The sequence below is a fragment of the Apus apus genome, chromosome 2 (assembly GCF_020740795.1).
Source record: "Apus apus isolate bApuApu2 chromosome 2, bApuApu2.pri.cur, whole genome shotgun sequence".
In the NCBI taxonomy this organism is placed as follows: domain Eukaryota; kingdom Metazoa; phylum Chordata; class Aves; order Apodiformes; family Apodidae; genus Apus; species Apus apus.
The window spans coordinates 26,220,683-26,238,993 of NC_067283.1; the positions used below are offsets into that span (position 1 = coordinate 26,220,683).

Here is an 18,311-nt window from a genome sequence, read left to right on the forward strand (position 1 = left end):
TTTGTTGTGATCTACACAATGCAAAAAACAGGAAACATGGGACAGGACAGTATGCTCTTTTTTATTTTATTTTATTAATTTTTTTTAATAGCAGGAACTTAGGCTGTACCTCAGTGTTTACCCACAGTCTAGAAAAGAAGATTGCAGATTATCCTGTGTTTTTGTTTGTTTGTTTGTTTGTTTTAACAGATGACAATACCATTCAGCTTTGTCAGGACTACCAACTATTCTGGAAAGGAATATAACAGCATTACACTCTATATTGAATAATTTATTTTTATTCATAAAAAGAACTCCTCTCAGGATGCTCTTGATAATTTAAAAAATTACAGCAATTATAACAGTGCAATAAATATTTCAGCTTCATCTTCTTCCATCAACGCAGTACTAAAAAAAGGAAAAAATAAACATGGAAATGTTCCTCCAGTCTTTCTACATTTGGAGGTAGGACTGTAGCAAGCATCATGGCCACTCTGGCAGATTCACAGGGTCAAAATCTGTCTCTACTCACACAGTCCTAGTCATGTGCATAGAGATGCAGTATCTTGTCTAAGCCACTGTTCCTGCTTTGGTGCTGCCCTGTGACAGAGCTGATACTCCCTCCCCAGATCCAAAGGCACTACAGAGTATGGTACAGAGGTACTCTGGTATCTTTGTAGGATCCACTCCGATTTTAGCATAACTAACAATAAGCCAGTGCTCAAAAGCCCAGCAGGATGCAGGAGAATCCTTTACAGGGTATCTAAAACACACGTACCCCAATACATCCTTCTATCAACAGCTGAAAAGGAAGGATGAATTGCCTCCACATTCCCTGACAGTGCAGAGCCCTCTGAGGACTTGGGGATATAAAAATTGTTAATGGGCAAAGGCCAACAACTTAGCCTGTTATCAAACAGCTTGCTGAGCCTACAGCTGTCTTCTGCTCCAGGGGGAATTTATTGGCAAATCCCTTGCTTCTGGGGCAGCACCTGGGGGAAGGTGCAAGGAAGAGGCTCAAGAGCTGTTGCTGAAGCAGCCCAGAGGTCCACAGATGCTCCAGGAATCCTCTTCTGCTGCAGGGCTGGAAGCACCTGCCCCAGAGGATGGCAAAATGGCTTTTCATCTCTGAGGACAGAAAGACAAGGTGTAAAAAATGTTGAAGGTCACAGATCTGGTGGATGTATCCTCGTTAGTATTTGAGCCTCAAAGCAAGCGCCCAGTAGAGGGCTTCAGCGGGCCACCAAAGGAAGGGACTCCTAAGTACCACACAGGGTGGATCTATATTAAAAAGATTTAAATAAAAGCTGTAAATGAAGGCACCCTCAGATGATTCCGTGGAATTGCACCACTGCCAATAAAACTAATAAAGCAAATAAGCTTTTTAATTACATTTTTTTCAAAAATTTGAGCATATTGAAGGACAAGGGTAGACAAAATGAATTGAGTCCAGAAATCTTTCCTCAAATAAATGCCTGCAGAACACAGAGTTTGAAAATATAGCGAGGCCAATCAATTTGAGAATCAGGCCTCCCCTGCCAGGGCCTGTCCACCCACCCTGAGAGCAACACAGACACCAAGAGAACTGGAAACTGTCAGTCAGGAGAAGTGAAACTATAGCCATTTTCTTTCACTTCAATAACTGTTGTTTCTGGGAACTTCAGTTTTCCATCACCGAAGTGCTTGGGAGAATAAATAAACATCAGAAGTGGTTGTGAGCTAGAGTCTAGTTTGCTCTTTCCTCTGTTGCTCACATATAATTACTTGTGCTTTTGACAAGCCAGTACATTTTAATGACATTTCTGAGTATCCTGGGAAAGCTTAACATGCTCTGGGCCTATGGAAATGTTTCCTTTTTGTTTTGAAGGGTCAGTTATTTGACTAGCTGGAAGGAGCTTAACAGGCAGCTGTGACGAGGGAGGATGTTTGCCGCTGCCGCCTGATTTTCAGTCTGCTTTTTGCAAAATATCCAGGGCTGTGGACATTTGAAGATTTTCCCATGTGGGTAGGTTGGATGTACATGTTCAACAGCTGAAAAAAGCTGCAAGGAGAGCTGGGGAGTTGCAGCTCAGGCTGTAGGAGGGAGGTAACTGACAGTGGGAGCTTGGTGGTAACAACAGGGTTGCACCAAGTCCTGAGCAGCCCCACAGAGGCAGTAAGATTTCTCACTACATCTCCTCTTGTCTCTCACCCATGCTTAGAAATGCAGCTAAATCAAATTTAAGCTTATGAAGCTTGGGCTGGGTGGGCTAATTAACTAGCACCACATTCTACCCAGGTATGAAGAGCACAGCTCTTTATCTGGTGCTGCAAACAGAATTTAAAATCAAGGGATTATTTATTTCTATCACGGTCCCTGCGGTGCCCACACGTCTTTCTGCAACAACGCGAATTGTCTGTTAATTCTCCATCTATTTGAAGAGCAGTATTTGCAACCTCATTTCCTGGCAACGTTTTCCATACTCTGCAGGCGGACGGTCACAGATCACAGAGCAGACTGGGCTGGCAGTGACCTTAAAGGCCACCCAGTTCCACTCCCCCGGCCGTGGGCACGGGCGCCTGCCCCGAGGCCACGCTGCCCAAAGCCCCATCCAGCCTGGCCCTTTCTGCATAAAAAGCAGGCTCGGACTTTATCCAGCCTTGTTTTGTGACACGTGCGGCAGCACCGCAGCTTCCACACGCTCTCCCCGGCGCTCCCCCGGCCAGCTCGGCCCCTCGCCCCGCCCCGCCCCGCCGCGGCCGCCTCCGGGGCCCGGGCCCGCTCCGCCGCCGCCGCCGCCGCCGCCGCCGCCACCATGCCGGGCAGCCCGCGGGGCCTCTACCGGCGGATCCTGCTGCTGCACCGGGCGCTGCCGGCCGCCCTGCGGGCGCTGGGGGACCGCTACGTGAAGGAGGAGTTCAGGAAGCACAAGGCGGCCGGGCCTGCCCAGGCCCAGCGCTTCCTGCGGGAATGGGAGGCAAGTGCCCGCAGCCCGCGGGAGGCCGAGGCGGGGGCCCGGGGCCGGTGGGATGGCCCGGCCCGGTGGGATGGCCCGGCCCGGTGGGATGGCCCGGCCCGGTGGGATGGCCCGGGGCCTGTCGCTCGCTGCCTGCCCCGGCCGCGACGGGCGGCGGGGCCCGCCGGTGCTCAGCGGAGGTCCGGGCGAGGCCCAGGCAGGGCCCTCCCGGGAAGGGGGACTGGCGGCCGCCCTGCAGGCCGGGCCTCGCTCGCCGCCTCTGCTAGCCCCTCGGTACCTGCCGCAGCAGCAGCAGCGCGCTGGACTTGGCGTTGTGTAAGGAGGTGTGGCAGAAAGGGGGGCAGAAAATGCCTGTGGGCTCATTCTCTGGTAATCGCCCCTGGTGTGGCCGTTGCTGGGGCGTGTGCCGAGTGCCTGGCACGCTCCTCTGAAGGGCAAATTTCTCGCAGAGTTACAGAATTCTTTGTAATTCTACATCTCTGGGCAGGTTATTTTCCGTGATTCTTATTTCTGTGCCTCATCTATGGGTGTTTATAACTATGCACAGACACAAATATATATAACAGAATGACAGCAATTGTATCATTAGCTATATATGCACATATAAAAATACAGGCACAAGATTACCTGTATAATTTATAATACATTATTTAAATGTGTATATATTTATAACTGCATATGTAGCTAATTGTATAATTGTAATTAGCGAAATACATAGGTGTAAATAGCTTCTTCATGAACTTGTATTTCATTTTTGAGTGACATTTTTTCAGAACATATCCTAGGGAAACAAGTCTGATGTGAATATTGCTTCTCTGCTCACCCCCACCTCTCCCCCTGAACTCGGCGGCTGGTTTTGCCAAAGACAGAAAAGGAGACAGCTCGCGAGCAACGAGGGTGTAACAAGGTTGAGGAGCAGCAGATGAGGAGACCCTAGATGCCTGAACTCCAGAAGGTGCTAGCATATTTATCGACTCCAAAAAATCTATAGGCAGGCAAATGTTATAAACCATTCACAGAGGACAACCCCTCAATTAGACCACGGAAACAACTGCAAGAGACAGAAGCATAGACACCTTCCCATTTATTTTCTACTACTGGTAGTATTTTTGAATCTGAAAACTATTTTCCTTTCTGTGGAAGAAAATTGTTTTCTGCTCTGCCCTGGAAGCTGGTTAGCACAGGTTGTGTCCAGTGCCTCACAGGTTACTGAAAGAACGTAATGAAGGGAGATCTGACCCATCCCTTCTACCCACTGTAGCCGAAATATTTGGGGAGGAAAGCAGCTCCACTACCCTTGTGCTGGGGCATCAGGAACCAGCAGGGAGAACACTGCCTGGTAGTCTCTTCAGAGGAAGGGAATAAGTGTATTTTAGTTGCTGCTTGCCTGAAATCAGGAAAATGTATATCTGTCTCTCAAATGCCTGATGCTATTGTAATTTTCAAATTGCCGTTTATTTGATATTGCCAAAATGTTTCTGCATCGCTGCTTCCAGTTTTAACATGAGCTAAAAAGACAAGTTACAGGTTGCTATTTTCAGTGCTAAAATGATCCTTAAAGTAGTTTTAGAAAAGGAAGAAGATGTTTACATTGAAATATAGCAATTTTTGTGAAGTAAGCAAATAATGAAAATGCTTGTCAGTTGTTAAATCATTTAAAAGTAGATTATAGGGAAAACTGCGGAAAAATTAGACTACTTGAAACAGAAGTTGAATTTTGAAACCTGGCATTTAGTGCTGTGAAGTATATGTTCAAGGAAAGGAGACTAATTTAATAATTGTTTTGAGTGTGTGCGTGTAAAGTACTTTGCAAATATGTCTCTTTTCTAACAAGATGCGAGGAGATATTAACACATAGTTAATGTGGCTCATCTCATTTTTCATTTTTGTTTTGTTCTGCGATTTTTTCCCCTCCAAATAATCATCTGTCTGAAGGCTGGAGTTTAAAACAGACTTTCATGTTTATAGCCTGTGGGACTCTGCATCTTACGATATGTTGTGGTTGCCAGACCCCTGAAGACCCAAACTCGGTAACTGAGGCTGGACTGTAGGTGGTTTGGGTTAGGTAACAGAGAAAGATGCTCTAATTCATGTTGGAGCCCTCTTTGCACCCTTCCTGGACAGCAGGACACTTTTAATCAGAAATAGGCTGGAGGCTCTGGAAGGGTTCTTGCTGAGCACACCAGTGTCCCAGCGAAGCACCCAGATCTTGAAGAGCATGTGAATTACAGAGCAACGCACAAAGCTGTGATGTGCTACTTCACATACAAGAGCCATAACTGTACTCCTTGCCTCCCTATCTATTTTTATTAAAAAAACCCCACAAAACCAACCAACCAAAAAAAACTCAAACCCAAAAAAATCACTATGTCATTAGTACAAACTTCTGTTTGTTTTCCCTGTTAAGGTTTAGCCAGTTTTTCAGGAAAAAATGCAGAGTTACAGCTCTGTTAACAATATTTTGGCGTGTTACACATCAAGCACTTTTATTTCCAATTTGCTTCTTTGTTAAGGTATGCATATACCTTACTGTATACACCTTAGTGTTGTCAATATTCAACTTTCTTCATGTATTCTGTTGCATGCAGGATGTCTGGTACAGAATGGCATCATGTCTCCTATTACAGAAAGGTAGTATTTGTAATTTTATATTAAAATAGTATATTTTGATGTATATTCACTAGAGGGTAAAGATTATGGATATGATTATTGTGTCAGTGCTTCTCGACTTTGAATAAGGACTTCAATATGAAGTATAATCTTAATAAGCTATGCCATATGTTTTAGAATGAAAATTTCCAAGAACAACTTACTTTAACATGAAACTCTTAGCTTTTAGGTTGTTTCTTGATAGTCAAACCTTATGTGTGTTTGAATATATTAGTTCATAGTTTGTGGGATGCTTTCTTGTCCTCCAGTTTGATTAATTTTTGCTAACTGTTTAGTTAACAGGCCTGGCATTTTAATTGCATATGGTTGTGCTAATGATTTTTTTCCTCGTTGGTCTTTAAATCATTGTGATTCAAGGGAACTGGGCACATTGTATCTCAAAGAAAACAAGCTGAGCAAATTTCCTTTATTTCTTGTGAAACATGGTGAAAAAACTGTAGAAGTTTACTTTTAAAAGCTTTAAAAAGACCTGTTAAAGGAATCTTATTTTTACAGGGCAATTAAGTAACCATAACTTCTAATACTGTCATAGTTCTTTAGTATTAAGTTCTGTTCTGTGGCTTTTGGGAAGAACCCAAATCTCAGTGCAGGACCTGAATACTCAGCCTCATTCTCAAACAGGGGTACAGGCATTTTGAATACCCTTACAATCCACAGAAGTACAGGTGAAACATTACAGGGAGATTTCTAAGATTAACTTTAAGAAGAAATGTGGGAAAGAAAGAGGTAAAAAGGCTCCCACATTGTCTTGTCTTAGTGTGTGGATGATTTGTATCATTTTCATGTAAAGGAGATGAGAATCACAGAATCATTCTGGTTGGAAAAGACCTTGAAGGTCACTTGAGTCCAACCATCAGCCTAATGCTGCCGAGTCCAGTTCTAAACCCTATTGCTAAGAACCACATCTACAGAATCACAAGAATGGATCCCCCTGTTTGCCATGCACAGAAATCAAAGGGTTTAGTATTAGATCAAAACCTCTTAGAAGGCAAATGTCCTGAGGCCTAAACTGACCTGTTAGTGTTTACCAAATAGGGAAACTCCTTTGAGTATTCTTGGAGGAGTTCTTAAGTGAGTAGGACCACTAGAAATAGTCTGTAAGTATGCATGCATTTATATAAAAGTAGAACAATGTAAATTTAGCAGATTTCCTGTCATTTGTTTTGGATTGGTGGTTTGTGTCTTTAAACTTGTTGAAAGTATTAAAGGGGGATACAAAGAAAGCAAGCTTTGTTTTTCAGGAATTATGGTTGTTCAGGTATATTCAGATCAAGTATATAAATTATTAATATATGTTCCTTTCTATTTTCTAACTATTTAATATTTTAATTAAAATAATTGGTACTAATTTACAGGAGACAGCTGATATAATTAGATCGATAGTGATTATTACCTTGAAATGCTGTTGAATTAATGTTGACAGATAAAAGTGAAATAGTTCAACGGTCTTCTAAGTCATATGGTAGCTGATGAGAGTGCTTATTTAAGAGTAGGTAATATTAAGTTAATATTGATTACTTTATTCCAGGTTACAAATTATGTAATGTAGAATATTCAGCTAAGCAATTTCGATATTTTTTTTTTTTTTTACATCATTTAAGTTAATTCTTCTTTTAATTTTGAAAATGACCATTTCATACTTCACTTGTTTAAAAAGCCTGACCCTGCAGATGGAAAGGTGTGGACTGTATTGAGATGAGCAGAATCATTATGCTGAATTACATGACATTTTCTCATATCTATTAGACTGAATAAATTGCCTGTGAAATGCTTTGGCCACTCTTGACTCTGAAAGCCTTCTTATAGCTTTCAAATTAACTGAGACTGACTTGGGAGCTGGCATCTGCTTTTGTATACTCAGAAGAAAGGTGACGATTTTCTCTTCCCTGCTAACAAATCTGGGCATCATATTGGTAAAATATGATGGAAGCCTCTGTCCTGCGAACCTGGTCACATAGCCTCTGAAGAATGGCTAATTTTTTGAATCTGTATGATATTTTATATGATACAAATAATTCTTCATCAAATTAGTTTTCAATTGCCCATGTAACTTGCAGTGTTTAGTTTGCTGGGATGATTATGGTATGGCCTCATAATATTTCCCAGGACATAGTTGTCCAGGTATGTTTTTCTGCTTGTGAGTGAATAGATACACTTGAAGAATTTTTTGCTTCTTAATTCTTTGGGTTACTATGATCTTCCTTCCCCTTCTTGACTTATTTTTCAGCTTTTAGCACTCAAAAATACGTTGAGAGATTGAAAGGAGAATTTGAAGAGCAAATAGCCAAAGAAAGTTGCAGGGATGGAAGTGGAAGCTGTGGCCAGTACTGGAGTCAGACTGGGATGGAATGGGATGTCTGGTTTGCCCTTTTTACTGTCTTTCAGGAAATGTATAGATTGCATAAATCTAAAACTGCTGCTGACTTTCTGTATTCTGCTCTCAGTTTTGGTGAAGTGCATTATATAAGTGATTTTTCTTTGCTTGACAAAGAAATACGTTTTTTGGGAGTGAAATATGACTTTAAGATTCTTGTGATTTTATGACTTTAATAGAAGTTGTGAAATAGGATTTAAGGGTAGTATTTCATTGTAACATTACCGGATACATTGGAATTTGCTTTTAGTGATTTTTATGGCTATCTGGATGAAAACCTTCTTATTAAGAGTAAATACCCACTGAGACTTATGTATTTGGCCCCCACTAAGGATATTCACTAGGTATTAATTTGCAAGAAGTAAATTGGAGACAGTTTCCTCTCTTTTCTTTGGTATTTCTGAAAAGGCAGGAAAGAATTTCTCACTTTCCTGAGAGCCGTGGAGTTGTGGCTTATAAATTGAGGAGCATATGGTATGACCAGCCATGGGAAATGAGCCTGCTGCTCTGACCTGGCATTCCCGGTGGCCTGCTTTGCTGTAAGACTTGAAGTCTACCTCTGTAAGTTGGTGATTTAGCCTTGGTGTATCCATGATTTTCTGAGTTTCCTGAACCAGCATTCATATGCAGTTGTCCCTTCAACCAAAATAAAATAGAGGCAATGACCACATGGATCCCAATAGCAAAGTTTCACAGTAACAACATCCTTTTCAGTGCTCTTTCAAATCTGGATTTAGAAGCAGGAGCTGGTGTCTGCTCCTTTTTCACAGAGAGTCCAGGCAGTCTGGAAGCTTTCTGATGTGGAGAGCCTCGGGGTAACCTAGTGGATACCTGCTGCCTGGTGCGTGGTGCATGCCCGTCGTGGGAAAGGGACATTTGGTACTTGTCTGGAGAGCAGCAGCATTCTCTTTCAGATTTATCTGTCCACTGCTAAGGCCAGAGATTTACTGTTTGTTTGTTTTCCTGTGTGTGTATTGGTGTGGGATAGTATTTGATTAACTGCTTTTGTTTAACTTTGTTATGTGTAAATACACTGCATTTTTTTACCTATTTGAAAAATTATGTGGTATAGAGTTGAAGGAGAATAAGACTTGAAGGCAAATGTGAGATTTTTAGACCTTTACTGTATTTTCGAAATTCAAAATTGCATAAGCTGGGGCATCAGTGCTCTCAATGCTTCTGTCGCGTTACTATGCCAGTTATCTCTGTGTTATCATATCCATGATTGCACGTAGGTAGTCAGATGGCTGTCATGATAACTGTGCCTGTTTGCAAGTTGGAAGTTTTTATTTACAGCTGGTTTGACACAGCAGGAAATAATGTCTGAGTCATTTGGGTCACATCAGACAGTAATATCAGGTGCTTGCGTATATGTCACCTCAGGTTATAATAAATTGCACAGTGAATTCCACTGAAGAGATAAAACTGTATAAATACATGTGCAAATAGGTTTGAAAAATTTCATGTGATTTGATCATTGCATGTATATGTAAAGTATGTAACGTCTTTGATTTTTCAAGTGTGACATTAATTAAATCCCAGCTGAAATTTGTTGGCTGAGTACAGAGATTTTTATTACTTATAACTTAGATTAAGAAGTTTAAATTGCTGTAGAAGTGAGATAAATCTCTAGTATGTGTAGTGGTTTATTCCTTACATTGAGTAGCACTTGCTTGGGAAATGAGCAGAGTATGTTTATGTTAATGCTCTCAGATCTGAAGACACTGTAGAAGTTTTGTGTATGCCTGTTCATGGGTTCCTTCCTAATGAGTACAGGTTTGTGGCAGCCTGCATGTGATTAGATCTCTAAATAAGAAAATAGAACTAGTTGGACACAGTGGGAGGGAGGGAGCAGAACCAGCAGTGGAGCGTTGATAGACTTATCAGTTAAAAAGGTAATTCAGGTTTCCATCTAGTGGTGGTATAAAATTCTGTCTCAGCCGTATGAGGCACAGCATATGCATAACCGTGGTAGCTGACACACTGTAGTACTTGGGTATGTGTTTGAAACTTTGGAAATCGAAAGCCTTCATTATGTATAAATTATTTACATAATAGCACAGAATTCTCAGGGACTCCAGATTTTTTTAAGTTAGAGCTGTCGTGATAAGGAATCCATTATTTTAGCCATGTGCATTCAGCCATGAGTACTCTTCAACAGTTTATCTCATTTGATGCAAATTAGTTTGATCCCACTTTTTCAGTGTTCCTGGACAGCCATTTCAAAAAGTTTAAGTCAGTACAGGTTACAGAAAGAAAATGGATGTCTTAATAAGTTCTTAAGTTGTACGTGTGCAACTGTGAGTCTTGTTAGATTTCTTGGTTTCCTCTTAGATGTTAGAAAAAAAAAACAAAGAGGGAAGAGAAGATGCTTTGCCCCATCTTGTTCCAGCACTGCCTGCTTCAATTATTTGAAGTATTTTACAGTAGAATTTAAAGAACCTTGCCAGGCTAGGTTTTCAGATTAAGATAGTATAGAAGTAACTAATACACAGATTTTTTGAACTTTATGGTATTTTAAGACAATGTAGTGGGTCAAACAGACAAACTAAGTATGAACTGGAATTGCAAATTTCTAAGATTTCAGCTTGTTTGTATTTTATTGATACCTTCCTTCTGACATTTATTTGGTACTTGAGTAAATATTGTGAGCTTATAGTGTTTTGTAAGCATGGTAGGTTTTACTGTGTTTTCAGTGCATTTCCACTGTCAACACCATAAACACTGCCAACTTTGTACAAGTGCTGTCAAGTACCATATTTTGTAATTACTGCAATAACATTATGAGTGCTGTAATTGCACATACTGTATAGATGTGCTTTTCTGTCCTGTGTAGGTACAAAATTGGTATTTCCTGTGAGTTAAAATGGAATGTGGAGCACATCTGAATAATTGTTTCTGAACAATTTATTATTTTTTTTCTTCTTTCAGAATAATGGGAGGTGTCTGCACAAGTACAGTTATACAAATTGGAGAATCTTTAAAGTCCCAGATGTTTTTATCACAACTGAATGTAGAGCTGTACTTAGGAGGCACTGATGTATTTGGGTCCATTAAGGGATTAAGGCTTTTTTTATACAGTTCACTAATATTAAAGTCAGTTAATCAAATACGGTTTTTTGCAAGAAGTGGAACTGCAGATTTCGACTTCAAAATACTGTGTTTAGTAGCATCTTTATCAATCTTCATGTTGTTTTAGCCATCTTTTGTAATGCCAAGTGTTATGGCAGTTTTAATGCTAAAGCTGACTATACCTGCAACCATACATCTTCTAACTGATATCCTGCTGTTTATGCAGCTCACTTCCGGGAATACACTGAGCAGAAAATTTCTGCTGAAATATTTTTATTTCTGTGTCTCAAAATTGCTAATTTCTAACTATATTTTTTGAAGGACATGATTTGGAAAACATACTTAATCATAGTGTCTGATAAAATGTTCAAATGTATAGGTTTTTAAAGGTAACTTCCAGAAGTAATGTTAATGAGGTATTTAAGATGAAATGTTCATTATGCTAGAAGTGACATAGAAGTAATACTAAAAGCACAGTTACTGAGTGTTGGTTTTTAGGCTTAGTGGTATTTGGGGAGTTTGAGTGCTCTTAATGTGCTCCTGGTTTTTTGCTTCAAGGATATTACTGAGAGACAGAGCAGACTGAGGCTAAAGAGAGCATAGTGCATGTTTTTTCCACCTGCAATAACTAGCTAAATCTTTCACATACCTCCTAAATTTATCTTGCACCCGTCTTTCAATACTGGATAGCAACTGATCCTTAAAATGTAGATGGATGTTCCCTTGCTCCATGGGAATTTCTGAATTATGTAAAATTGATACACTAGCTTAATGCTATTTTATACTATTTTTTTCTTCTTCTGAACTGTTCTATTCCATAAATTAGAGGAAATGAATAGATCATTAGGTCACTGCAACATCTTTTTTCCTTTTCCTTTTCCTTTTCCTTTTCCTTTTCCTTTTCCTTCTCCTTCTCCTTCTCCTTCTCCTTCTCCTTCTCCTTCTCCTTCCCCTTCTCCTCTCCCCTTCTCCTCTCCCCTTCTCCTCTCCCCTTCTCCTCTCCCCTTCTCCTCTCCCCTTCTCCTCTCCCCTTCTCCTCTCCCCTTCTCCTCTCCCCTTCTCCTCTCCCCTTCTCCTCTCCCCTTCTCCTCTCCCCTTCTCCTCTCCCCTTCTCCTCTCCCCTTCTCCTCTCCCCTTCTCCTCTCCCCTTCTCCTCTCCCCTTCTCCTCTCCCCTTCTCCTCTCCCCTTCTCCTCTCCCCTTCTCCTCTCCCCTTCTCCTCTCCCCTTCTCCTCTCCCCTTCTCCTCTCCCCTTCTCCTCTCCCCTTCTCCTCTCCCCTTCTCCTCTCCCCTTCTCCTCTCCCCTTCTCCTCTCCCCTTCTCCTCTCCCCTTCTCCTCTCCCCTTCTCCTCTCCCCTTCTCCTCTCCCCTTCTCCTCTCCCCTTCTCCTCTCCCCTTCTCCTCTCCCCTTCTCCTCTCCCCTTCTCCTCTCCCCTTCTCCTCTCCCCTTCTCCTCTCCCCTTCTCCTCTCCCCTTCTCCTCTCCCCTTCTCCTCTCCCCTTCTCCTCTCCCCTTCTCCTCTCCCCTTCTCCTCTCCCCTTCTCCTCTCCCCTTCTCCTCTCCCCTTCTCCTCTCCCCTTCTCCTCTCCCCTTCTCCTCTCCCCTTCTCCTCTCCCCTTCTCCTCTCCCCTTCTCCTCTCCCCTTCTCCTCTCCCCTTCTCCTCTCCCCTTCTCCTCTCCCCTTCTCCTCTCCCCTTCTCCTCTCCCCTTCTCCTCTCCCCTTCTCCTCTCCCCTTCTCCTCTCCCCTTCTCCTCTCCCCTTCTCCTCTCCCCTTCTCCTCTCCCCTTCTCCTCTCCCCTTCTCCTCTCCCCTTCTCCTCTCCCCTTCTCCTCTCCCCTTCTCCTCTCCCCTTCTCCTCTCCCCTTCTCCTCTCCCCTTCTCCTCTCCCCTTCTCCTCTCCCCTTCTCCTCTCCCCCCTCCCTTGCCTTTTGCCTTGCCTTCCCTTCCTCCTTCTCCGCTCTCCTCCCCAGTCTGGACGAGAAGAAGCCTGGTGGAAGGGTTTGAACTTAAGCCCCCTAAACCACTGCCACTTTGGAGATGTCATGACTGAAGGTGTTCAGTTGCATTGATAGTATTGATATCTGCGTGGAATGAGTCGAAGTAATTGGTTTATTTTCTGTGGACCACCAAATGCTATTGAGCTCATAATCAGTTCCTTGCTTTTTATGATTGTGTAGTGGAAGCATGTGATCTTTGTAATTGAATTGAGTTTGTGTGCTGCTTCATGTAAATCACTCTGTATTGAGGGAAGGATTCATATTACATGAGCAATCTTTGAAACTTCGTCACCTTCTAAGTGAAGACTGCAAGACCCTCGTGTAGTCTGATAGCTGATTTTTCACCTGATGAATAAGTACCCTTCATGAGAGCACAGTTTTTTAAGTGTACACATGATGGCAGCAAATACTTAAATTCAGAAGGCCTGTTCCTGTACTAGAAACACATAGAATATTGATTTTTCTAATATAAACTATAATTTTCAGATATTTATTTTTAAATTATTTATTAAAATATATTTTGAGATTTGTTAATGTACTGCTGCAGATTTAGAAAAGACTTTTTAATTCAGAAACTTTATCATGGTTTCCACCTGGTTTAGCCATAATATTTTCATAATGTGCTTTCTGGTTTTGATTTGCATTGAGATCATTTGCTACCTCCATAGCAAAACGCTGCAGCTACCTCAGTACTTTGCAGTGTTTAGCATGGATAGCTTTTGATACCCTAGCAGGTAAAAGGGGACCTACAGCACTCTCTTATCCATCAAAGTATTGCCTTCTGGTTTCCCAATGGTGCTGAAGTTGGATTTTCTAAAGCCCATTTTTTTTTTTCCTCTATTGAGAAATATATCCGATTTCTCTGCAAAGAGGTCTCTTTTATTTCTGTTCATGTTTCCTTCTTTATAGTGCTTATCTCTCATTTCATGATGATTTTTACTCAAATTGCTTTTCACAATTGGATTAGTAGATAAGTCAAACCTGCAATGGAGAATGAGCCTGAGATAAACACCCTGCACTAGCTTTCACAATACTAAAAAAAAAAGAATGAAAAATATCCTAATCACATCATAGGAATGTTATAGACTGTCAGCTGATGACTGTACTTTTTTTTCAACAGATATTGGCGTGGTAGAAGTCCCTTTTTTCCTCTAGTTGGAAAATTCTTGGAGTTCTTAGTCTTTTTCTCATAGTTTTGTAATTAAATGGTCCAAGATTTATAAATTTGCTTCATTCATTCCTCTTAAAGCTTTTCTCTTGTACATTTATCAGCTTAAATACTTTCTTCTTCCTGTACTCCTTAATAGATGTATATTTTGACATACTCTGTAGTATTTTGTTCCTTGCTTTTCCCCATGGCAGTCTTTCTTTCCAGGTTCTCCTCTTGCAATTGTGATTGGTAAAGTAAATTTTATGGTTTTTTACTAGGTAGAATTTAACGTGCAAATACAAGACAAATTTGTATTTTGCTTAAGGAAGTAAAATACTTTTTAGTTGTATTCAGTGCAGTACAGTTGTAGGCAGTAACTTTTATCTAAACCACTGATAAGCACTGCTTACGTATTAAGACAGGAAGGTCTTCATCTGCTGTGACCCATCGGAGTTTAAACTTGGCCCATGACATCTCAAAAGTGAGTCAATCAACTGCAAAATTCAGACTCCTTTGTCTTAACCAGTGTCATGGTTTGACTCAGGATCGGCAATTAAACCAGAGACAACAAGGAAAAAAAAATCAGTAAAAGGAAAATTGACTCTGATGGGTCACAGCAGATGAGACTGACATTCTGAAATTCATTGTGCACAGTGGCTGTAGGAGGGTGCTGTGTGGGCAAAGAGCAGCCCAAAGAAGCCTGGTTAAACTTGCTTGGATAATGATGGGTGTAAAGGAACTCCTGAGTTCCCTGGAAAAACTAGAGCCTATTTTGGTGCATTGGTATCTTTAAGATGTATTGTATGTAAATTTTGTTGGCTATGGGTTGCTTCTGCATAATGTGTATTTGGTTTCAGGTGAAAAGGAGGTTTTCTTCTTTTCACTTGAATGTTGTACAAATCAGTCTTTGATGACCATCAATTTTATTAAGGAAAACAATGAATGCAGTCTGTGTTTCTTTTCTGAGAAATTGCTGCCAATAAAATTATGCATTTGTTGTGAAATAATAGAATTGAAACCAGTTTATGTGTGCATTCAGTGAAAGCCTGTGTTCTGGTACAGTTTGAATAAATCAGGTCATTATTGAATGATGACATTTTCTTACTAATCTCTTAAGCATGTAAACTTGTCTGTCTTAGTGAAATTTATAGTTGGTTTAGTTGTTTTTATACTTTCACCTTGAGGGTAGAAAAGAAGTTTTTTGTAGTGTGATATGTTCAGTACTGGAACATTCTAAAAAAATCTGGTAATCCGCAAAATCTGTGTTAACTGAGTAGTCTGAAATACGTGATCGCTGACATATCTTTGTGTTCTTTGTGGTACATCTAATAACTTGGTTTCAGTCCAAGAGTAGTAAGTCCCAAAGAATTGAAAAACAGTGTGTTGGGGTTTAGGTAATAATTTGTTTAGTTTTTATATAAATGTAACAATGTAGGAGTGATGTTGTGTTTACTTTGCAACATTGTGTTGCTTTAGTTTAGTTTTACCTGATTTTATATTGAGACACAAGACAGCCATATAAATTATAAATGTGGCCAAAATTAGGGTCAATGTGCTAGGCACTATGAAGTGTAACTGTGACGGGAAGACTTTTATGGCAATAAATAAGGGCTTGGAAACCAGTATTATAGTGGTGTGAAGACTGTCTATATCATTATTAATCTTTATTATATTGTTTGTAATGAACTGTGCACTTGTTTGCACAAATATACACTTCTAATGCACGGTAACAAGAGTAAGTAGGACTAAATTAAACATGAGTTTTAATACGAGTTTGTGCAGATTTTTAATTTGAAAATCAATTCTATGATATACAAAAGACTTAGTTCCAATCTTTCATGGCATTATAATTTTAGGATGCATTAGATAGAATTGATCTAACAGTGCTTCAATTGAATTTATTTAGTAGTCTAGCAAAACACATTCAACTGTGTGTAATGGATTTAATTGCAGTGTGAATGAGCACTTTGAATTTGTTTTATTTGGCTTTATCTTTTTTTTCACCTTCAGATGTTCAGTTCTGTTGTGTGAGATGAAGTTCCCATGACCCCTTGTACTATTTAGCACATCCCATTTGTTGATTAAAGCTTTTGGTACAGTGATGCATCTACCCCTGGCAAGTTACCAAGTTACTTGCCAAAAGCTTCCTTTTTCCTGAGTAATGGAACTTTTTTGATTGTTTTCATTTGTGATTAGATTGCTTGAGGGAACATTTTTGACGGAAGGCAGTGTCATAAAGGTATTTCAAATAGGCATAATAATTTAGAGAGCAATAGTGACAGAACTTTCCCAAAGAAATTCTCCTCCCACCTGATGAAATAGTGTTACTAAGTTGGGTTCCACAAAGCAAGATACTTTGCAAAGCTTTTATTTGTGCAATCACAGATATAGTGGATATAACAAGCAGTTGGGTGAAGATGAGTTCTGTTGTATTTTTCTCACAGATAAACGCAGTGGAGTACAGATGATCCCATTGCTTCCTCTGCCATTGGTGTACTGTCCTGTTTTCAGTGTTTTCCTCTTTTAAGAATTTAAAAGTTCATGTTTAAATGTTATGTGTTGACATAGAGAAGATAAGTTACATTTTTGCTGTTTTTCTAGGGCAGCAGTCAAAGGTCAAGGCTAGTCCTGCACTCTAACAGCAGATGAACTTTCTGCTTGAATTCATTGTAGTGCTTGTGCCTGTGGGTCAGAGATCCCCAGGGAGCTGGGGGAGCTGGGAAGGGCAGGATGGTCAGAGCACCGAAGTGGTGCCTGGCCATGACCTGGGGACCAGCCCCTGCCATAGGGTCATTTCAGCAAGCAACCCTGAAGTGGATTTTGGTGTAAACAACTGTTTGTTCCGGTCTACCCGTATTTTCTGTGGTAGAAATGGGAGATGTCCTGGGATGGTAGATGAACCCTCGCAATGGAATGCTGTCCTGTGCAGGGCAGGTGCTCAGAGCAGTGACCTCTTTATGATGTCAGTGGGTGGGAGCAGTTCCCACCACATCACAAAACAGATGTATTTTGACTAGTCTAAGCTCTTCCCTGGAGTGACCACTTCACAAACACAACAGGAGGATTTTTTTATTTTCCTCATTTAGCAAGCATAATTGTTTTCAGTTACCTGAAACATTCTGCAGGACAGCAAAGCATGCTAATACTCATCCCTCCCTTAAGACTGAAATAAAATCCTACTCAGGATTTACTGTCAGTCTGGTTCAAGGGTAAGCATTGCTGTGTGGTGGGTGATGCAAATATTAAGATTGTTCTGCTAGTGTCATCAGGAAACTTATCTAAGAGTTTTCTCCTGTTTACTATCTTGGCCTGACTCTATAATGAACCCAGTGACTAAATTAAAAAGCAGAGTAGCTTAATTGGGAGTTTAGCTTACATAGGTAGCTCTAAGAGCCATCTTGCAGAGTGGAGAGTGAGGCAAGAAGTCGTCCTGGTTGTCATGTAAGTGCCTACTTGTGGGCAGATATCCACAAGACTCTTCCATATTTTTCTTGGCTAGCAAGCAAAATTCATTAAGATGTATAAAGAACTCAAAAATAATTCCAGTTTTTATTGGTCCTACAGCTTTGCATTGCTTTAAACAAGTTCAGAGTAATCTAAATGGCTTTAAATGTAAGTTGAGATAATTTCTTCATGTTCAAAAGTTTTGAAACACAAATGAAACCTCTTGAATTCTCTTGAGTATTCTCTGAGTGGTAGAAACTTTGAGATAACCGGTTTATTCACATCATCAATGGACAGCAAGCAGAGATATTTCTAGAACTTACATAGTTTGACAACTTCTCCTGATCGTCGACAGTAGAACAAGGACTTCACAGTATCACAGTATCATTCTGGTTGGAAAAGACCTTTGTGATCATTGAGTCCAACCACTTCCCTAACTCTGCTGCATCCACCACTAAACCCTGTCCCCTGGCACCACATCTGTCTTTTTAGATGTCTCCAGGGACTTGTTCCTTAATTCAGTACAAACAAACAATGCAGCAATCTGACAGGGACACTAATGATGTAAATATCACTGTGTTATTGTGGAGAGAGCAGATGCAGATGTGCCATACCAAAATGATTAAATGGTACCTCCTAACTAAGGGCAGAGGTGGTTTATCTCAGGG

General features: G+C 40.7%; 1 protein-coding gene across 2 annotated transcripts in view; it reads left to right on the top strand.

Moving 5' to 3' along the window:
- Nucleotides 1-2,558: 2,558 nt before the first annotated feature.
- Nucleotides 2,559-18,311, top strand: part of SDHAF3 (succinate dehydrogenase complex assembly factor 3) — a 66,731-nt gene continuing 50,978 nt past the window's right edge. Inside the window, exon 1 of one of the 2 annotated variants that reach the window (XM_051610495.1) lies at nt 2,559-2,936. In XM_051610495.1, the coding sequence (XP_051466455.1) occupies nt 2,775-2,936 (162 nt within the window). In that variant the 5' untranslated portion in view covers nt 2,559-2,774. The remainder of the gene's footprint in view (nt 2,937-18,311) is intronic. The other variant, XM_051610497.1, reaches the window with a different exon arrangement.